Source organism: Helianthus annuus, chromosome 4 (genome assembly GCF_002127325.2).
Source record: "Helianthus annuus cultivar XRQ/B chromosome 4, HanXRQr2.0-SUNRISE, whole genome shotgun sequence".
Lineage (NCBI taxonomy): Eukaryota > Viridiplantae > Streptophyta > Magnoliopsida > Asterales > Asteraceae > Helianthus > Helianthus annuus.
Window position 1 is genome coordinate 131866474 of NC_035436.2, and position 23616 is coordinate 131890089.

Genomic DNA, 23616 nt, shown 5'->3' on the forward strand with positions numbered 1-23616 from the left:
TCTTTTCCCTTTCTTTCAAGACACGTGGGTCTTGTTTCGGGGAAACCGGTTGTTTTTGGTAATTGGTTTCTTGGGGAGCACTTGTTTTTCCTTTCAATTTTTGCAAGTATGGGCAGTATCTTACAATGTGCCCAACTGTTCCACATTCAAAACACATTCTCCGCTCTACAAACCTCGGAGAAACGTGTTGATGACCAGACGAAGAACCAGATACTGAACTTTGTGATCTAGATGTGCTTGGACCTAAGTCACATCCATTGGTGTGTTGGGTATAATTGTTCTCATCATTTCTCTTTAAAATTCTAACTTGTTTTACAAATTCAATGTTAGATTTATTTTGAAATGTTTCAAGTTTGTCCGTACCCTTTGATCCAACAAAGTTCACTTTCTGTTCTCTTTTCTTAACCTGAGCTCTTTTGTTTTGCACCCTTTGAACCTTAGGTTGCTCAACCTTAGATTGTTGAATTTTAGGTTGTGCAGCCTTAGGTTGAGGAGCCTTAGACTGCTCAACTTTAGGTTGTTGAACCCTTGGTTGTTCAGTCTTAGGCTGCTGAGCCTTTGGTGCTTGAGCATTCTTGTTTTGAGCCCTCTTTTCTTGTACCTGGCCCTTACCCTTTCCAGAATTCACTTGTTGTTTTCGCTCAACTGGCAGTTTTTGGTTTCCGTATTGTTTTCTAATTAGCTCACACGGAATTGGTTCACATTGAGTGACCGTCACTTTGTTACCTTTGTTTCCCAAAAACTTATCAGTTCGTCCTTCAAAAATTTTCTCAATTAAATCTTGATTTACATTTTTGATTGGAAAATCTCTGTCAGAATAAATTTTGCTGTCTCCCTTGAGCGTATACAACAAGTTATTCTTTTCACTGCTAGGTACACTGGGCTTCATTGCCTTTGGTGTTTCAGCCTTACTCGGTTTCACTGGTGGATCACACAAGATGTGATTCTCAATTGGAATGTCTGGTGTAACCGAGTTAGGCTGTGGTTTCTCATTTTCTTCAGATTCATCGTCCGAAGACTCAGCATCCTCAATAATCGGAGGACTCTGTTCCTTAACAGACGATGAATTTTTCACATTCTCAGATTCAGATTGCCCCGAGGATGATGTACCAGTTGTGAACCCGAGGCCTGCTGCAAAGTCATCTAGACCGAGTGGCACAGAAGGTTCAAAACGGGGCATATCCTCGTCATTAGGCGACTTGGAGTAATTGTGATTCATCGGGGAGGACATGATTTGTAACCAATACATTTTGTATCCCCCTTTTTCCTTTGTACATCAATAATGTGATCCAAAACATAGCGGGAATTGGAATAGCTTTCCAATTTCTGCTTGATTGTTTCACATTCACATCTAGCTGTAGCTAACTCTACCATTTGTTTCTCAATTGTGTCAATCAAATTATTATTAGCATGTTGTTTTCTCAAAACAGCCTTTTGAAGTTCAGAAACATCATGTTTTAATGACGCAATTGTTGCTTTAAACTCCTTTTCATTTCTTGTTAAAAACAAGTTAGCCTCAGTTGCTTTAAAAAGATCAACAATCAATTCTTGATTGTGTTTGTGTGTGATTTCAAAAAGACTTTCCTTTTCTGCATATTCTAGACATTTAGCACATTCAACAGCAGCAGAAATAGAGTCAGATTTAGAATCACATACCTGAGAGGTTTGTCCTTCAACATGAGCCATGAAGGCTGTATGAAAAGAAAAAGATCCATCTTCAGAGAAAAATTGAGAAAGCTTCTCAGAAGTTCCAGCAGCTTTCTGGCAAAGAATAGATCTTCTCTTGCATAATGCTTCAGCATCAGCCAATAGCTCATCAACCTCCAGATCTAAAGCCTCACTTGATAGATCACCAGCATCAAGTGATTCCCCATCCATACTTCCACTATAACCCGAGCTATCTTCATCTTCTGAAGATTCACCAGCAGACACGGGTTCTTCAACCTTTTCAACCACCTTAGCATAACATGCTGTTCCACCATTTCCTCCTTCACCAAGCTGAAGATTCCAGTTGCAAATCTCATCAGCTTGAACAACTAATCCTCTGTGGGGATTAGAGTTTGCGGTTCCAGATGTATTTCCTCCCACGGGAACTATTTGTCTGTCAGAATTGTTCTGTTGTTGCTGAGGCTGTCTTTGATTCCTGAATGGATTCTGATTGCCTTGCTTGGGTGGCTTCTGACATTCCCGCTTGAAATGACCCTTTTCACCACAGTTAAAGCAGGTGACAGCATTCTTACCAAAACCATACTTGGTGTTGTTGTTGTTTTCCAAGTTGGTTCTCCCCGTTCTCTCCATAAACTCTTTAGCTCTACGAATAGCACTAGCAAGAGCCCACTTTATATCCATCATCTCAAACTCTTCTTTATCAACCTGCTGATAATCTTCGTTGGTTAGGTTGATATTTCCAATCTGACTCGCAACCAACCCACAGTAGGCGCTAACCAAGGTGTTCAACATCTCCATATGTTCCTTGGCTATCTCAACACTGACTTTTGAAAAATTGGAAGTATCCAATCTGACAGTGTTCGGATTGGAAGTAGCTTGAAAGCTTGAAGAACTTCCATAAAATCCCTGCTGTTGTGGTTGTTGCTGTTGAGCTCTGTTAGGATCCAAGAAAGGCGGTGGAGTGAATTGTTGAGCTGTCTGTTGTTGTTGTTGTTGAGAAGAAGAATCTGGTCTTGAATACATCATTGTGTATGCTGAAGGATCAAATTGATTTGCTGTTGAAGGTCCAGTGTTGGAGATGAACGCTGTTTGAAGCTTAGCATGCTGAGAAGCTGGCTTTTCTCCAGTAATACCACCTGCAATCCCAAAATACATCTCTGGATTCTGAGGAGTGATTGTTCTTTTCGCCTTGAGCTTTTCTTCAACATCTTTGTTTTCCAATTTCTGTATTAGCTCATAAATGGTAATTGTATCCAGAACACCGTTTTCCTTGAGAATCTCAAGATAACTGCTCCACTTTGCTGGTAAGGCATCAGCAAATCTCTTCACCATGTCTTGTGGAGTGGCAGAAACTTTGAAGGCAAACATTTCACTCAACAGATGGTGAAATCTTGTAGACAACTCTGCTAGACCTTCATTCTCCATGCAGGTAAAACCTTCAAACTCTTTCTTTAGCAGCTCCTGCTTGATCTTCCTTGATTGAGCATTTCCTTCACACCTTAACGTGAGCATATCCCACAAACTTTTGGTAGTCGTACAGTAGACGAATTGGTGGTATATATCTCTGTGAAGAGCCTGCGTGAGAATCATAAATGCTTTCTTTTCCAATTCAAACTTCTTCTTATCTTCGTCAGACAGTGTGCTGTAAGTTTCTGGATTTGATCCTGCAACTTCCAACTCATTTTCAAATGAAGTGAAGAAACACATCCATAAGTCTTGACCTTGCCCCTGAACATAAGTTCTCAGCCTTTCTTTCCACCATCCCCAATCATTGATGTGATTAAGCTTTGGCGGTTTCGTGCTTGTACCAGTTTCACTATCGTTCTGCATCATTGCTTGAATGTTGTTGCTTTGATTAGTGACCAATGCCCATTGATTTGCAGTTATCATTGCAGCTTGAGTTGGGGCAATAGCCTGCATCCATGCAGTTTTGTTGAACTCTGGCGCAGATTGCGTGGTTGATGATTGCGTAGATGATGATTGTGGAGTCAAAGTTGTTGTAGTCCACGCAGAAGGATCCCATTGACCGTTTGTTCCCATTTTATAATTAATATATTAGATGAAAATTAACTTTAGAAAAATTGATTTTCACAAACTATGTTAAAAATTTCGAAGGATAACAAACAGCCAAAGGATGTAGGATCGAAAGACCTGAAATTCACAACTGTTAAGTCTAAACAAATAAGACTCGAAGGATGCACGAAAGATGACACTTGTTCGAAGGATCAACAGTGTTCGAAGGATCACTGTTGAGATTCGAACAATAACCTCGAAAGATAACTTTGAAAGATTCACCTATACGAAGGATCCTTATCTTTCGAAATGAACAGTAACTCGAAGGATGTATCTTTCGAAAAGATTCCTTGACTCGAAGGATAACTCACTGACTTCGAAGGATGTTCGAAGGATGGTTATCTTTCGAATCTCCTTGATCGAAGGATGATCTTTCGAGCTCGAAAGGTATCTTTCGACGGTCTGACACACTGACAGAAAGGACGACAGGTTGGTGAAAAGGTGATGTGGTTGGTGACCAACTTTCGGCAAAGAGGATGATCTGACAACAACTTTTCACCAAGTCAGATTTGACTTTGAAAATAATGCCCAAAAAGGAAGCTTCTTATCCACACCAAGCAACCGGAGTTTGACCGGAATATTGGCCGGAAAACACAAACCTTTTCAAACAAGATTTTTAAGTTACCCAAACCTTCCCGTAACACACCCGGTTAGTTTAGAACACGTTTTTATGGTTAAAAATGCAAGAAACACACTAAAAACGGGTGCTAAACCAAGAAAGTTTTTGTCCAAACACAACCAAAGTCTTGCACAAACCCGGTTTTAACAAGGAAAAGAGCCACGGCTCTGATACCACTTGTAGCTCCCTCGGAGGTTGAGGATAAACCTATTCCTTGTTATGTTCAACACTCTAGCAAGTGCGGAATCCAAGCTAGAGTGCAAACCATAGTTTAGATGAAAGCAAAGATTACAAAGAGAAAGAGTAGACAAGCAAAGTATCAAAGTTTTCTCTTGTATTTCAGTGGACACGGTTACAGACCTTGACCAAACTGAAATGCTCTCTTACAAGACTTGGGTTCACACACAAAAGTTCTCAACAACTTAAACACACTTACACAGAACTTCTGCTTGAAGTGAAACCCTCATGGGATATATATACCCATAACAGACAACCATGCACGAAGGATCAGGTATTCTGGTCGAAGGATCATCTATCGACCAGAATTGCCATCGAAAGATCTCGAAGGATCCCAACATACCTCGAAGGATGATATATCCTTCGAGGTCCATTAATATCCATCGAAACATTATCTTTCGAGGTCATCGAAGGATACAATTCATCCTTCGATGACATCCTTCGAAGCATATCATCTTTTAAACACTAAGTGTGGATGTTTGGCCAAGTCAAACCAGGAGGATGGTTGACTTGGTCAAACACACACTCCAACACATAAACAACATAACAAAGACGTAAACACAACAGACAAAAGACATCGTTTTATACATTACAAAATACAGACAAAGTACAGACACAAAGTGCACCAACAGTCGGTTGAGAGAAAGGGAGAGGGAGGAGAAGAGTTGGTGATTTTTTTGGAAATGGGAAAGATAGTGAAGTTAGTCTTTAGGTTACAACTTATAATTCTCCAACACTCCTTTGTCCACTAGATTTCATGTCCCATATCAAGCATGCATGTAAATATTTTATTCAAAAGGTGAGGTGGGGCCCTTGGGGCCAGTTTTCGAATGAGGCGGGGGGGGGGGGTATTTGCAAATTGTTGAAAGTTGGAGGTTTAAAGTGTAAACTAGAAGGTTTAAGTGTGTTTAGGTGTTTTTATGATTTTTAAGGTGTTTTATCACCAATACTAGCTTAATATCATAAAAACAATGCTTCTAGTTTAATTTTGATGTTTTGGGTAGTGTCCGATTATTCGTTTCGTTAACGGTTCGTTAAAGTGCTAAATTGCGCAGTTTTACTAGGTATGAAGCACCTTTTGTGACAGTTTCAATTCCCGACACTTTGTAAGTTATTCTGGACACTAAAGCATCAATTCTGCATAATATTTTGGTGTTAAAATGCTGTTTTTTTTTTTGCTATTTTTCTGCTGAATTCTGCAGAATTCAACATTTAAAGTGAGTTTCGGGTGTCTTTTAGTGCATATCTTAGTTTCCGGAAAGTGTATATGTTAACCCTTGTATCCACACTTGGGTTTTAATGTGTTTTTGATGTTGGACCTACTCCTAGGCCCTAAATCTATTGTCTGACTGCTTTCTGCGGAAGTGCTGACACAGTGTGTATTACCGGTGAGTTTACTAGTTTTTCTGATGCAATGCTTAATCTAATGCACAATGCAATATTTGTAGTATAAAACATGCATGAATTCATATGTAAAGCAAGTAATTACATAATGTTGACGTTTAAGCACATAATTGCTGATAATAAATAATAAATAGATAGTACGGAAATTACCGGTTTTGTGCCAGTTGTCACAGTTTAAAACTGAGTTTTCCACAATCCTTGGAAAAAATCAATCCAGTTTAACCGTGAAAACTATGAAAACAAAGAAAATGTGTATAAAGAATGTTTTAAGTGTCCAAGTCTTGTAGTTTCTGTGGATATTAGCCTCCTGCTCTGATACCACTTGTAGGTCCAGTTTTGACGGATCGTCTTTAACATATATGGAGATATCTAATCCTAAGTCAGATGTGCGGAATCCATCAGAAATATGTAGAAACATAAGATTTCACAATTTTCTAGGTTTTCTATATAATTCACAATTCTGGTACAATTTTGACAGCGCTTCGCCTCACTGTCAACCACACGCGTCTACCTATCGCCCAGTCCGCACAACTATTTATATACATTTACCTTCGTCCAGACGTGATGTTCATTCGTGCGAACTAACATCTTCGTGCGGATTAACCTGCTCATCCGTGCGGATGTACTACATCTGTACGGATGAGCTAGTTTTATACACAACTCGTATTTTACATATTCAAGTCCTATTACATCAAGACGTAGGCAACAGACATATGCACTAACAGGAGACAAACTCAAATGAGGGAATTCCATGTGCTTATAAAAAACAATAATCGTACGAAAAAGCTATTTGCCTAACCCTCGTTGGACACAAATACTGGTCACTTTGTTGTACGAAAGTACTGACCTATTCACCAATAGTCTGATGTTGTAAAACAAAGGGATGAACTCAGTATACTCACTTGCTATGATAAATCGTTGTGCTTACATTGATCGCAGGGGTGTGTCATGGGATGGGACACACGAGTATTATAGTATAATATTACCTTAAGCATATCACGAAGTTGAAAAAAATGAAAGTTGAGCGTTAAAGTTTAAGTGGACAAACATACGACAATCACTTAGAGCAGTCTGAATAAGTTCGCACTAAAAAATGTTCCTTGGTCTGCCTGAGAACGATTTTGATCCCATTGCAATTGTAATTGTATAATTGTAACTGTTGAGTTAATTTTTGTGTTTATTTGTTTGTGTTTATATTCTTATAAAAAATAAAAAAAAATCATAAAATTAAAAAAAATCCAAAAATAGTGTCATGTTTTTCATAAAATCAAAAAAATCCAATAAGAGAGTGTTTTATTTGTTTTTCAAATTATAAATTATTAACCGTTCTTGAAGATTTGAAATCATTAAAAGTTGAAAGGAATTTGAATTTTGAAATCTGAGTATAAATACTTCGATGTACTAAATATTCATGTGGTACGAATCTATTGCATAGAAATATTTGCTTATAAATTTCTGAGAATTTTGTAGAACTTGATTTAAATTAAGAAACAGGGGTTGATGAAGTTTGAGATGCAGTTAGTTGCAAGGGTTGATTTAAATCAAGGTCTAATTTGATTGCGGTGTTGGTGTATTTGGAGAGCTAAGAATGGGACAAAATTCAATAATAAGCAGGTCAAGATAGAAGATATCATTAGCGAGACAAAGTCGATGGGTTTTTGTGGTTGAAAAAGGTTTCTATTTCTTGGGAAGATTGGTGTAAATATGTAATTATGTAGTTTTTGGTTTAGGACGCCTCGTTTTGAGGTTTGGCTTGTTGTGTTTATGAAATTTACTTTTGAAAAAAAAGCTAATGAATATTTTGAGTCAAATTTAACATGACGGGTTTTGATTGTTCGAGGCTAATGTTCATACCCTACTTTAAGTGTCACTTCCTCCCTCATATGTTATAAACGGCATGTCCAGTGGTGGAGAGGTTTTGGTCAGCTTTCAGTGCTTGGTGTAAATTACCTCAGATATATGCTTTCGACTTCAAAGATATTACGGAGATACACAATTTCTCACAACTAGGTAAGAAAGCTAGGAGTCTCATTCAAGGTCTGGTGATTGTTTCATGCTAGTGTATCTGGAAAGGATGAAACGAATTGGTTTTCAAGCAGATCAGTCGAAGTCCGCAAGATATCTTAGGGGAGGTTAAACTGAGAGGTTACGGGTGGGTTAGGAATAGATCGTCCTGTAATTATATTAGTTGGAGGGATTGGTGTAAATACACGATGTATATTCTGTAATTGTCTGCCCTTTGGCCGTTTGAGTCAGGGGTGTTGTTTATTGTTTGGCCTTTTGCCCGTTTGAATCACAGATGTGTGTTAATAAAGCTTACTTTTAAAAAAAAATTTAATGTCACATGTGAGATTAATGGGGAAGTGTTTGTTAATAAATTGGCGTGATTATCAAAGCAAGAAAGAGTACAAGTACACTGGCATGACTATCGTAAACATAGCAGTTGCACATGGAACGTGGCCCTCATCAATTATTTCCTCATTATTCATAATAAATATAATTAAATATCAAGCAATGCACACTAATCTTCATCATCAATTCATTAATAAACATACAAATAAATAGAATTTAATAGATGTAAGTAAACTAAAAATCACACACACATACATAAAATAATTTTTTTAACAGCCAACGAAATCAATCTCGATTACTATTGGAGCACTCACTGGACAAACGTAGTACTCCGAGAGTAACCCGAGTCCACCACCAATTCCAGAGAAAACCCAGTAACCCACCAGCCCATAGGCACGACAGTGAAATTACCAGTAAAACCCGTTTGGCTCAAGAATCCAACCCAGGTGGTTTCCCTGTGTTTTCTATCATTGCCCACCAGTGCCACACTCTGCACCAAGTGAGAGTTGAACCTGCATCTCTTAAGAGAAATGCAAACCTCCACCACTTGATCTAGAGATCATTGGCTACATAAAATAATATTAAATTGATGTATAAGAAATTAACCTATGTGAACCTTTTTCTCACTTGGTTTATGTAATTATGTTAGTCGATAACAAGATCGTGTACGACAGAGGTGTTCAAATAACTGAAAAGATTAAAAAGGAATAAGCCTTTTAACTGTTGACTTTTTTGAGTTAAAATCTGTTATTTTTTTAATCATATATTTTTATTTTATTTACTTTATTATTAAAACTAAAATGCCACAAAAAAGGTGTGTTTTAACTTGAATATATAGTCTTCCTATTATATATATGGAAACCATATCTAAAAACTTTATTGAGTTAAGAAAATTCTGAAAACTCAATCTTCACCATTCATAAAAAAAATCTATGGTTGAGATTGGATAATAATTAGAGCAACGTTTTGCTTTTTCTGACGGACACACTAGCATGTAAAAGGTTTGTTTGTTACAGTAATTTTTTTCTTTAAAACATGTAACATGTTTTTACATGGATAACACATTGAAAACTCGTAAATTTAAGTTCGAAAATGTTACAATTTGTAAAACCTGTAAAATTTGCTATTGAAAAGAAAGTGTAACATGTGATGTTACATCTACGTAAACGGGCGAAAGAGGTGTAACATATCAACTTTCTCTTTCCTGACAAAGCTATTACATGTCGGAAATCTGAAAAAATTTGTAACACGTGCCAACATGTGGTTCATTAATTGAGTTTCTTAAGTTTTTTGAACTCAAATGGAGTTTTTCCTCCTAATTTCCATATATATATATATATATATATAGGTAAAGAGTAAAATACAAATGCGCTTATCGTACGATACATACGCGATCATCCCAGCCGTTCGATCAGGTGCAGATCTGGTGCGAATTCAATACATATCGCATGTGAAAAAATGGTTAGCATGGGGTAGTGTGAAAAATGACATGGGGTGTGTAGATGGACAAAATCGCATGTGGAAGATTTGAATATCGCATGTGAAAAATGGCATGGGGTAATGTGAAAAATGGCATGGGGTGTGTAGAATCGCATGTGGAAGATTGAATATCGCATGTGAAAAATGGCTAGCATGGGGTAATGTGAAAAATAGCATGGGGTGTGTAGAATCGCATGTGGAAAATTGAATATCGCATGTGAAAAAATGGTATGGGGTAATGTGAAAAATGGCATGGGGTGTGTAGAATCGCATGTGGAAAATTGAATATCGCATGTGAAAAAATGGCATGGGGTAATGTGAAAAATGGCATGGGGTGTGTAGAATCGCATGTGGAAAATTGAATATCGCATGTGAAAAATCTCTGTGTGTGTTACTGTTCATCTTCTTCGATTGTTGGTCGATCATTGTCAGTCTTCTTCCATTTGACCCTCACAACTCCCAAATTAGTAGTTCTTATTATCGATATCGCACTAAATGGAACGAAGGGAGGTTGGGGAAGAAGATTTTCAGGTTTTTGAATTTGATTTAGGGTTTGATTTTGAACTATCATCGGTCAATTACAGAGATTTATGACCTCGCAATGACGTTTAACCTTCCAGGTATGATTTAGATATATTAAAATGATTAATTTAATCATTTTAATTAGTTTCGTTCGCGTTTGATCGATTGAAGATCGTACGGCTGAGGGCATCGCGTACATAATGTAGGATAAGAGGTATTGTACGTTAATCGGCCTCTATATATATATATATATATATATATAGTGGAGAGTTCAAATGAGAAGAAATTTTTTGTAAGAAGAAAAAAGAAGAAATTTTAACCAATAAGAATGCTTTATTTTAATTCATTTAATATAAGTATTTAATGTTACTATAAGGGTACATTGGTAAATCTACATAGGTCATTAATTTCTAGTGTTCCTTTTTAATAGCTAACTACATTAAATTTTTTGTAACTTAACTTCAAAATATATATTTTTTTTCAAAAAAAATAAAATAAAATAATTTAAAGTGTAGGATAAATCACGAGTTGTGTAGGATAAATTACGAGTTGTGTAGGATAAATTTCAATGTGTAGGATGAATTTTGAAATATGTAAGATAACTTTTGATTGTGTAGGCAAAAAAAGTTAGTGTGGAGGATACTAACCTTTATGACTAATTAATTAGTTAAAAATTATAATAAATGAGATAAGTGAAAAAACTATTTAATGTTTTACAAAATTACCCTTTGTTCTTTTTCTTCTCAATTAAATTTTCTTCTCAAATGAACCTTCCCCTATATATATATATATATATATATATATATATTCATATATAATGTGTAATTTATATTCATAACTACACGTAATTATACACGTAACAATGTGTAATTAAATTCACACGATGCATTACTATAATTGTTACGTAATTATTTATATATGTTACGTAATATTGTGCGCTTAATTATTCACATATGGTATTGTGTATAATAATTCACGTATTCTTGATAAATTATATATTTATGAACACAAAAATTTATTCTTAATAATGCTTAAATATTTAGTGATTTTATATGAACTTACTATAGCGTTGTCAGCAAACCGAATTAAACAAGGCATTGTTCATATTCGTTCGTTAAGCTTTTATTGGAGAAACAAACGGCTCACGAGAAAATAGCCGAACGAAATTTTGTTTTCGAATTCTTTTGTTAAGGAAAAAATTTTGTTCATTTTCATTTGTTAGTTTCATAAACGAATACAAACTAATAAACAAGCATATAAAAGTTTGAAAAATAAAAATCAACATATTTAATCACATGTATTCAACATAATTATGGAATATAAATATAGGCAAAAGATCAAATACAAATAATCTTAACATACTAAACATACAAATTGAAGGAAAACCCAAAAAGACAAGGTGGCATTTTTGTAATTACCACCAACTATCAAAGTTACAACCAAAAATACCTAAAAAAACACAAATTTTTTTTAACATTTTTTATTAAAAAATCGCTACATTTCGTTAGCAAAAAAAAAAAATTTTTTTTAGGTTTTTTTTAGGTTGTTGGGGTGGGGGGGGGGGGGTTAGGTTTTTTTAGGTTTTTGGGGTGGGGGGGGGGGGGGATAGGTTTTTTTTTTAGGTTTTTGGGGGGTGGGGGGGGGGTTAGGTTTTTTTAGGTTTTTGGGGGGGTGGGGGGGGTTAGGTTTTTTTTAGGTTTTTGGGGGGTGGGGGGGTAGGTTTTTTTTAGGTTTTTGGGGGGTGGGGGGTTTAGGTTTTTTTGGGGGTGGGGGAGTGGTTAGGTTTTTTTAGGTATATTTGTAGAGTAACTTTGATAGTTATTGATAATTACAAAAATGCCACCTTGTCTTTTTGAGTTTTCCTTCAATTTGTATGTTTAGTATGTTAAGATTATTTGTACAAGAACTTTACCCTATAAATATATAGTTAACTTGGAAGCGAATGCGAGGAAGGAAAAGGGGATAACACATAAACGGTGTGACGACTAAGGTTTCAGGTTTCAATGTAAGGATAATAAACTAAGAATTAAAAATAAAAAGAAAATACAAGAAGTTTAAATGTTAGGGTCAAATACTAAAAACTAAAAATCGTAAAACATAAAAAACTTTAATAACCAAACATAAACAAACAAACATCCGTAAACAAATATTAATGAATATAAATGAACACATTACCGAACATTCACAAACACAATTGAATAAACGCGGCCTTTATTATATTTGTTCATTTAGTTTTTTGTTCATTTTTTTAATCGAACGAAATTCGTCGTCCATGTTTGTTTATTTATTAAATGGACGAACGTAACTAAACTTTCCAGCAAACATTCGCTTCTTCTACAATCTTAAATACTACTTACTATATAGGAGCTCGTATGTATATTTTTGTAAATAAATATTAAAACCAACCAAAAAACATCTGAACTGAAATAAGTCGGCCGGTTTAATCGAATAAAGATCCTTACAATTAGGTTTTAATAGTTTTGAAGAGGCTGTGTAAACCTTTTTTTTATGAATTTAGTTTTTAGAATATACACTACTGTGTTGTTTTTAAGTTTGAATACAAACTAATAATATTGGAAAGGGAATTAATAACACCGGTGTAAACCGTTAAAACTTAGTGGTCCAGGCAACTCGCATACTATGCATCGTTTGGGTTGTCATTTCCGAAACAACAGCCATTGATATCAATGTTTTAAAAACCTTATTTTAATTGTACTGGATTAGACTCAGAAATGATTCAACTGGTTGAGCCCAATTTACCAGCGGTACAAGTTATTTGCCTTTTCCTTAGTTTACCGATATGATTCGTGTCGGCCAAACATTCGGCATCTGGTTTAACCGGTTCAACCGGCCGGTTTAAACCGGTTTTTAAAACATTGATCAATATGGTCCATTTTTTTTAATTAAAATAGATCGTAAACACCTCCACATTGATACTTTGATACATAACTAATTTACATAATAACTGAGACAGATGGAAGACTAAATAAATTATATAAAATTTAGAATAATATTCCTAAAACCAATAAAATTTAGAAATAAGTTATTGAAACAAGTCCACAAAAAACAATCTTAAGAGTTTACAAATTTTAATTTAAAGCACTATCAATTAATTAGCGATCTACTAAAAACAGTCAGATCCAGATCACAGACGCTGTTAACGACTTGTACCTTGCGCTGAAGCAGTTGTACACTCCAGATATTATTATCCTCTTTGTTCTTCTGATCTTCTACTTGTTCTGAGTCATCGAGTTCTTGCAATGAGCTATGGCCCCCTGAATCGCACTCTGCAGTTCCTCCATAGAAGAAGAGTTGCTCGAGCAGATGCCGCCGGCTCCTCGCACCACACTGTTGTGGCACAATATGCCCGAGTGGCTAGGCGATGACCGCATCGACGATGGGCAACTTGACACGCAGCTTCTACGTCTCGGGTACCTAAGGTTTCCGGAAAACGAGTGAGAAATCACATCGTTTTCCTTCCTGGCCCCGTCAGTTTTAGTCGTCTCAGCAGGCGACTGATGTGACGGGGCACTTTTCTGCGAGAGTTTCTCGTACAACGGCCTTGCTTTTTTCAGATATTTTCTTATCATTTCTTTAGCTGTCGCACTCATCCGTTTGACAGAAGATCCGGATACCATGATATCCGGATCTACTTTACTCGTCGACGTTTTCGTTTCCTTACGGAAGACGGATGAGAATCTCGATAACGAGAAATACTTATTCGGTTTTTTGTGGTTGTTGGCGACGATGCTAGCGTTATTCGAATTCGGATTAACCAGTTTGGTGTGGAGGTGGAGGTCGTCATCGGTGACAGAGCTAGGGCGGGAGGAGTCGCAGCATCCGTCGGTCGAAAACGACGAATGCGAATCCGAGGAGTGGCGGGCGGTGGTGGCGGAGGAGGAAGTGGAGGAGGAGGACAACAGGAGGGTGCGGACCATGGAGATACGAGGTGAAAGATGTAGGGGAAGAAGCTGGCCCTTGTAAAACAGGTCATCTGCCGGGCAGAGATTCGTTGCGGATGATTTTCGGGGCGAAAGCGACACAGTGAATTCAAAATCAGAAGATGAAGAAGAATGTGTTGGGGAAGAAGGGAGGGTTTGTGATCTTGGGGTTTTACCGGTTTTCCGGTGATGATGGTGATGGCCCATGTTATGAATGAAACTTGAAAGGAAGCTACATTGGTGGATCTATGATGATTTAAGGGAGGAGAGAGAGAGAGAGAGAGAGAGAGAAAGTGAGAGAGATCCGGAGGGGACGAAGTGAAGTAGGGCGTTAACTTCTTTGCCTCTATTTCTGTTAAGTTTGGAACTATTCGTGTAACTTTTTCTGTTTATTGTTTTTGTAAAACTTTTTACATGCAAACGGTTGGAAAGATATCCGGACGTCAATTGTGATTGGATAATAAATAAGGAGTTGACATGATTATGCCACGTCAGGGTTATAGAGCCTACCAATCAATTTACCAATGGATTGTGTAAAACCAAACCGTATAAATACTTAGGGTGGGGGTATAATGTGCGGGAGTGGGTGATTGAATGGGTGTCACCGATTGTTGACCACACCTTTTGATTGAGTGAGGGTGTTTGAGTAGGAGAGAGAGTGTAAAATCGGTGTAAAGTCATCGAAGGTGGAGAAAGGTGATGGAGGAGAGAGAGAAGAGAGGAACCAATCAAAAAATTTATAACTCAAACATTCTAGGGTGATTGACTATACCCCTGATTGAGTGCAAAATAGTGAGTGAAATGAGGAGTTGACATGACATAATATTATTGGGTAGAATTTCACTCAAACTCCCTATGTTGATTGACTATACCCTCCACCCTTAGGTATCGGATGGAGAGCTCTTGTATTAAAACCAAACCGTATAAATATTTAGGTATCAGATAGGGAGGTCTTGTATTCAAGTCTCAGATCATGTGTAATTGTTGGGGTGAATAATACCCCATCCTAGGACGTTTTGCGTCACGTGTAATCCTAGTTATCAAAGGGCCGTTATTCACAAAGGGGCGTAGTGGTGATAACGCCCAATAATGCCCCGTCAATCATTATACAATCATTAATTTTTTTTAGTTAAAACTAATTAAATTTCATTAAATAAAAAACATTACATTCTAAAAAAAATAAAAACCGGAATTAATAAAAAACCGAAACAAATAAATTAAAAAAAAAACCGAAACGAAGCTAGAGTCCGTATTTTTTACGGATTTGTTCCCGACGCATTTGGGCTAGGATCAACGCGTCGTCTGTGAGATGGTCGATCGGTTTAGACAAAAATTCGATATCTTTCTCCATTTGTCTCGATTCTTGTATCGCAACAAACTTTTTGTTTTCGTCGTTTCTTTCCTCAATACTTTGTAAACGCTTATGACCGAGATCTCGAATGTCTTGAAGGTGTCGATTCATCTCTTCGAAATCTTGGTGCAATATTTTTTGATTAGAAGAAGAGGACTCCGCTTTGTTTTCCTTTATTTTGGCACTTCTTCTACCCGGCGGTCTCCGTCACGGGCTTTTTTTCCCTTATTTTTGTGTGACCTTTTCGACGAGGAGCGTTCCGATGCCTCGACAACGGGCTCGGGTTCGGGTTGTGTCTCCGGCACCATTTCTTTCTCCGGAGACGTTTGCGAACCGCCCATGTTTTGATAGGTTTGAGGAACTTGAAAGAATGGTTGGGAACCAGCCGATGCTAATATTTGAGCGTACGCGAATACGTTAGAATCCATGTCTTGTAGGTTGAAGCTCGGTTGGGATTGCGTGGTGTTCGGCCGATACGCGTTGGGGTTACCGGGTCTCGAAGGCACACTACATGGAGGTCGGAAGAGATTCATGATTGTGGGTGAAAAGTGGAGAACTTTTTTAAAAATTTGAGAGTAAAGGTGAAAGTTTTATAAAAATTGAATGAAAAGTGGTATATATATATGGTTTAAAGTTGAAAAGAAAAAAATAAAATATTAAATGTTTTTTACCGTTGTCAAACGGTCAAGTCTCGAACAAATAAAAAATTCAAAGGGACGAGAGCATTTTAAAACCAACGCCAAAGACCAAAAAATTCAAAAATAACGCCCATGGGGGCCATTACGGGTGTTTTTTGGGCGTTTTAGGGGTAAAAAACGCCCCAATTTGGACGATTACGGGTGGTCTCACAAACAACAACTAATTAAAGAAATTTGTTATTTAAAAAAAGCCTACTAATCAATTTATTATCTATGTACTATACTAAATAAATTCTCCTTAGCCACGACATTGTTATTTAGCCAGATAATTAGGTTTTGAGCGCCAATATGCCTTTTTTCTCTATTCTCCTTCACTTTCATAAGCGGCAAAAAGGTTTTCTCAATTCCCCTTCATTCAATTTTGAAACCGCTGCTCTTGATATGGAAACCACAATCAATCACCAATCACTTGAAAATATTATACTTTCTCACACGCTTCTCCCTTCCACAACACGATTCACAACCCTAATTCATCAATCGTCGCTCTTTTCCTCCCTAGGTTTCTTCCTCTACTGGTTTGTTCTTCATTAATCGCCGTTATTTTACTCCCAGCAGTTCCTCCATAACAACGAAAGTTACTCGATTTCGTCTCGATTTGTTATCCTAATCTGATGTTTGGCATGCAGGTAACAATCGTTGTATCATTTATTTTGAACATACGATCTTAATCATTTATATGTTTACCAATTTATGGTGGAATCAACAAAAAGATCATCACTGATACAGATTCGACAGCAGCGGTATCTATTGATTTGGTGTGCATAACCTTCAACTTTAACGCTTGAAGGTAATTTTGATTTTAATTTTTGAGTTTTGTTACTAAATTGCTTATCATCACCAAAATTTGAAGAACCAGGCTGACAATTTTGAACCTTTTTTACTCCTTGAAGAATCCCAGGTTAGTTATATGTTTGTTGTTGTTCTTAAAGAATTTCTGAAATTCCTGTTGAGATGCTCTAACCACTGCTTGCTAGCGTTAAAAAGGATAATACGGTACGAGGTTTATGAAAATGTTTATTAATCAAGTTAAGCTTGTGTTTTGTTGCCCATTAAGTTTTTTTGTGAACAGTTCTACAAATCATATTTTTTAATTAGTTGCTCTATTTTTCACTTGACGTCCCAATTTCGTTTTGAAACCTACTAATTTTGTTATTTTATGAAGCAAAGGGGGGCAAATGGTCAAGATTTTTAGATATCCTTTCAGATTGCATCCAAACCTAAGAACGACAAGCTACCCGCTTTACCACCATCAATTGCATTCAGGTTTGTTTGATTGTCTTCTAAACTATGCTTTTTATCAAAATATTTTGCTTTATATAATAACAAATGTTGAAAAGACTTATCAGCGATTTGCGTTTCTAGGTTTCTCGTGACCGGCATCTGTTGGTCTTCAATACTTACATTCACCGCTGAAAACACCCAGCCCCATTGTCCTTCTTGTGTGTGACGCGTGACTTATCTTGATGTTGAGTTTATGTGGCGCTTACTTTTCTTCAGTAGTCTATTTGTGTTCCGGTGGCTGCCTACGGTGGTTTTGGGCGCTTCTTCTTCAGTTTTCTTTGTTCAGGTTAGCGACGGGTTTCTATGCCTTAATTTCGGTATCATAATCTATTGTTTTGTTCTTCATTATATGATTTTTGTCTAGAGTTAGGGTTTTTTTTTGGGTTTTTGTTAATGCACACTAAGTGTTTGACAATTTGTCTTAAGAGATTTGCCTTTGGGGTTTTACTCCAAGCTTTAGAAGATTGTTCTATGTATATCAGGAGTACAAAATCTGATACATTGAATTAGGATATCCTTAGAAATACGGATTATGAAGTAATCAGTGTATTGTTTATTTGACATGGGTGGTGTCGTGGTTGGCCACAACAGGTGAGCTAGCGTAAGAACCAGAGTGTCGGGTCAAAACGGGTTTGAGTCAACTTAGGCGGTTTAGAAAAGGTATTGGTATTAATGAGTTCCGACCAAATGGGCTAAGGGTTGAAAGGAGTCTTTTAACGGAAAAAAAGTATCCGATGACTAAAAATAACAATTGTAGAGACTATATCTCACGAGTGTCATTTGTAAGATTAGTTACACATCCTACCGAACTCAGCTAAGGGATGTAAGTCTCCCAACTGGAATCTAACCAAAAAATTCATCTTTAAGAAACTAAGAAAGCATATAAAATAATTAAAGAAGAAACCATATGAATATGTTGATTTATTAGTCTTTCATTTTCTCTATGGTTGATTATAGGCCTATTGGTAACTAGTCTGCAGAGACATGGCAATGTTTTCAGGTGTGCATCACTAAGAAACCAGCTAGAACCTGAATAGGACATTGATCAAACATGTTTATTCACCTCCAAAAAAAGAAACACACATTTTTCTGTACCTGAAAATGAATAAGATTCAAATCAGTCATGGTTGTAGTGTATGTATTTAAACTTGATCTGGCTGTAGTGAGTTAAATTAAGTTTAATTTACTTGCATTATGTCTTCTTCAAATGTAGTTTTTTGCCTTTCAGTGAATGTAATCAGTGGCGGCTTTGATGGTGTGCGAGGAGGACCTCCGCACAAAGCCCGTGATTTCGAGGGGCACGTGATTTAAAGAAATATTACGAAAGGGCACTTGGCATTAGGTTTATTGAGCCCCATACTAATTTGATTTTTCTTAAATAAATAAAATATTACGCAAGGGCACATTTTTTCAAGCTCAAAGAAGGTACGTGAATTCTTAGAGACACCTCTGAATTTAATTGTGTTATTGTTGCATACGTTGAGTCCCATGTAACACCTCAAAATTTTGCGTCCAATAATGTATTGACACGTGTCTTAGGTTTACACGTGGTGTTAAATACTAAATAAAGGACTAAAGTTGACAAACATTGAAAGTATGTAAATTCGAGGGTTAAAAATGTCAACAAGGGATAAATATACTATATAGTAACCCTAGATGATGCTCGTACCTTCAAACGAATAAATCATGGATCGTACGGAACGAAATGCTGAAGAAAGTGAGAGATTACAAACTACAAGGGTTAAATGTGTCAACATGTTTAAGTTATACCTCTGAGTGACCCTTTAACAAACCCGAGGCTTTGTAACAGTAAATTACGCTCACTAGAATATACAATATAAATTTCGCGAAGTTCCAATTTAAAACGAGAAAGTTATGATCGAATTCGTAAAAGAGGGGTTAAAAGCGTCAACGTTGAAAGTTATGACTTTTCAAGAAATAAAAAATTAACCAAGGGTTAATTAGTGGGGTAAAAGTTCTGAGGCCCTTATTCGTAAATAAACGAGGCCCAAAATGCAAAGTTACCCCTTCGAAACCGAAAGGCCAGGGCAATAATTACAAAAGATTTGAAAATCTTGAAAAACAAGTCTCAGGCGGGCCGCGTTAAAGAATCAAAGGATCTTACGCGGGCCGCATTGTCAGTAAAGATATGGGCTCTGACGTATGGATTCAGGCGACCCGCGTAAGAGTTGATGTATCACTAACGCGGGCCGCGTCAATGCCCCAGATGCAGAAAACGTGGACAGAAGCACTGTTTGGTCTTTTAACCGACCTTAAAGCCAATAACGAGAGCATGGGCGCCCCCTAAACATCCTCTAGCACTCAGGGACAGCTGTTGATCATCCATGAACAATTATAGGTCTTGTTGTAATGATCTCATGCTCCAAAGTTCACTATAAAAGGCCTTGTTGTGCACACTTTAGAAACACACCTAAATCTGCTTTCTTGATCACTTCTGGAGCTTAAGAACACTCTTCTAGTATCTCTAGTAGTATACCAAACTTCTGTAAGTGTGCCTAATCTTTTGTGGTTTAGTTTTTACATACTTATAGCTTAAATGTCAATCCGTCGTAATTAACGATTGACTTAATGATAAATCACAAATGGTCCAGTGGTTTGTTGAATCAAAGGTAGTTATATGTTGGTAATTATGTGGGCATTAAACCCCTAAAAGGGCACCCTTTGATTCCCACTCTAACTAGTCCGAATGTCGAGTCAAACTTGCTTAGAAAAAGTCAACAGAATGCTAATTTGCGATTTTATGCATAATCAGTAATGTAGATGGCGTGTAACCTGTTTTAACACTCATATAACATGATAATAAGTATATTAACTAGTCTAAGCTTGTTTGATCCGACCATTTACTATTTTGACCCGGTTCGGAACCGAAAGTCGCAAAGCTTTGACTTCAGTTCTGACCCGTTATGGTATGATTTAGATATGCCTTAGGACTCTCTTAGGACCAGGTTACATGATGGTACAACCCTCTGTGACCGGTTCATTGTTTGTCCGAGTCTTTCACACATTTCCGTTAAAAGCTCAAAAGTTGACCATAACGCCCTTTTTACTTTAAAACAAGAATTTTGGACATGTGAAAGGACAATAACCTTAGTTATTTATATCTAAGCATGTCCCTAAAATTTCACGTCAATCCGAGGTCTAGAATAGGAGTTATGCTAAATAGCGCAATTACGGAAACTTTAGTAATTAAACGGTGCAATTAGCATAAAGCCTATCTAAACCCAAATTTCGACACCAAACCTTTTACACACTGATGTAAAATAATATTTTGAGATTTTTAAAGATTTCTAATTATTTTTAACCTGCTCATAACCTGTGGTTATGGCATCGATTCGGTAAAATACCGAATATACCCTTTTCGGACATAACTTGAGTTCTACATGGTATTTTAACCCGATTCCAGTTGCTACTAATTTTAAATAATAAATAGAGTATTTTGGACTTTATAAACTGTTCGGAAAACTCAGATTTCCTGTAGGACTCGGAAACCTCATTTAAAATCTTTAAATAGACCGAAATACCCCTACGGGGCGTATATTGGGATTAAATTCGTTACGGGCATTATGGAAGGTATCCTACTGATACTACAACCTCTTTAGAGCATATTAACTTAGGAAACCTGTGTAGGACTCTTACGGTTACCCGTTACGCCTTTTACGCGTACGGTTCGGTTTATGTAACTAGTTTACATAAGCTAGCCGAAACGGGTCAAACCTTATTGTTTTTACTTCAAAATCCAGAGTGTGGTTATTATACCCATATAAAACAAGTCTTCAAACTTGTTGGGACCAAACCACATTCCATTCCCGGTTTTCGCCTTTCACGCGATTAAACCGTAATTATCCTTCAAAACTGACCGGTCTTAGCTAAGGCTAAATTAAAGACCCGTTAGGATTCTAATAGGTTGTTATAAACCTTCGTTCCAGAATAGGAGACCAGTAAAAGATACTTGCATTTGTTTGTTGAGGTTATTACTTGCTCAGGTAAATACTTTTAACTTATTTTCTATTATACGGGCTTGGGTTACAGTATATAAAAAAAATATACCGCTTGGTCGGGCAATTGACCCCAACTCATTAGTAGTTGGGTATTATCAATGTGACCCGTTTAAAAATTTGTTTTGTTGGCTTTACGCCTTTGGGAGCTTAATGACCATCTCCCGGATATCCTTGGCACCATTTTACGAAATGGCCACGACCTCGACACGCGGGTGTAGGCGTACACCCGACAATGTGTCTATAATTATAAAGGTATAACCGTTGGTTTTCCCGCCACGGCTTTATGCCTTGTGGCGTGTCTATTAACCTTAAACCCGGCACGACCCGGGCGACTGAACGCATAGTGAACATGTAATTCTTTTACAAGATTTAATTGATAAATTATCCCAAGTTATAAAGAGTTTGTGCCTTGTGCATTCAAATCAACTTTATTAAACCTTTTTACAAAAGTGTCGGTTGAATGTATTTACCAGTGTAAACTGACGTATTTTCCCCAAAAAGATTAAATGCAGGTTCTTCACGTAATAGGCTGACCGGTTCATTGTTTGTCCGAGTCTTTCACACATTTCCGTTAAAAGCTCAAAAGTTGACCATAACGCCCTTTTTACTTTAAAACAAGAATTTTGGACATGTGAAAGGACAATAACCTTAGTTATTTATATCTAAGCATGTCCCTAAAATTTCACGTCAATCCGAGGTCTAGAATAGGAGTTATGCTAAATAGCGCAATTACGGAAACTTTAGTAATTAAATGGTGCAATTAGCATAAAGCCTATCTAAACCCAAATTTCGACACCAAACCTTTTACACACTGATGTAAAATAATATTTTGAGATTTTTAAAGATTTCTAATTATTTTTAACCTGCTCATAACCTGTGGTTATGGCATCGATTCGGTAAAATACCGAATATACCCTTTTCGGACATAACTTGAGTTCTACATGGTATTTTAACCCGATTCCAGTTGCTACTAATTTTAAATAATAAATAGAGTATTTTGGACTTTATAAACTGTTCGGAAAACTCAGATTTCCTGTAGGACTCGGAAACCTCATTTAAAATCTTTAAATAGACCGAAATACCCCTACGGGGCGTATATTGGGATTAAATTCGTTACGGGCATTATGGAAGGTATCCTACTGATACTACAACCTCTTTAGAGCATATTAACTTAGGAAACCTGTGTAGGACTCTTACGGTTACCCGTTACGCCTTTTACGCGTACGGTTCGGTTTATGTAACTAGTTTACATAAGCTAGCCGAAACGGGTCAAACCTTATTGTTTTTACTTCAAAATCCAGAGTGTGGTTATTATACCCATATAAAACAAGTCTTCAAACTTGTTGGGACCAAACCACATTCCATTCCCGGTTTTCGCCTTTCACGCGATTAAACCGTAATTATCCTTCAAAACTGACCGGTCTTAGCTAAGGCTAAATTAAAGACCCGTTAGGATTCTAATAGGTTGTTATAAACCTTCGTTCCAGAATAGGAGACCAGTAAAAGATACTTGCATTTGTTTGTTGAGGTTATTACTTGCTCAGGTAAATACTTTTAACTTATTTTCTATTATACGGGCTTGGGTTACAGTATATAAAAAAAATATACCGCTTGGTCGGGCAATTGACCCCAACTCATTAGTAGTTGGGTATTATCAATGTGACCCGTTTAAAAATTTGTTTTGTTGGCTTTACGCCTTTGGGAGCTTAATGACCATCTCCCGGATATCCTTGGCACCATTTTACGAAATGGCCACGACCTCGACACGCGGGTGTAGGCGTACACCCGACAATGTGTCTATAATTATAAAGGTATAACCGTTGGTTTTCCCGCCACGGCTTTATGCCTTGTGGCGTGTCTATTAACCTTAAACCCGGCACGACCCGGGCGACTGAACGCATAGTGAACATGTAATTCTTTTACAAGATTTAATTGATAAATTATCCCAAGTTATAAAGAGTTTGTGCCTTGT

The 23616-nt window shown here is 37.0% G+C and overlaps 1 protein-coding gene across 1 annotated transcript; it reads right to left on the minus strand.

The window, feature by feature from the left end:
* Positions 1 to 13333: 13333 nt before the first annotated feature.
* Positions 13334 to 14750, minus strand: LOC110910167 (probable membrane-associated kinase regulator 1). The gene has a single exon (XM_022154878.2). The coding sequence runs from the start codon at positions 14500 to 14502 to the stop codon at positions 13585 to 13587; it is 918 nt and encodes a 305-aa protein (XP_022010570.1). The 5' UTR covers positions 14503 to 14750; the 3' UTR covers positions 13334 to 13584.
* Between the last annotated feature and the right edge of the window lie 8866 nt (positions 14751 to 23616).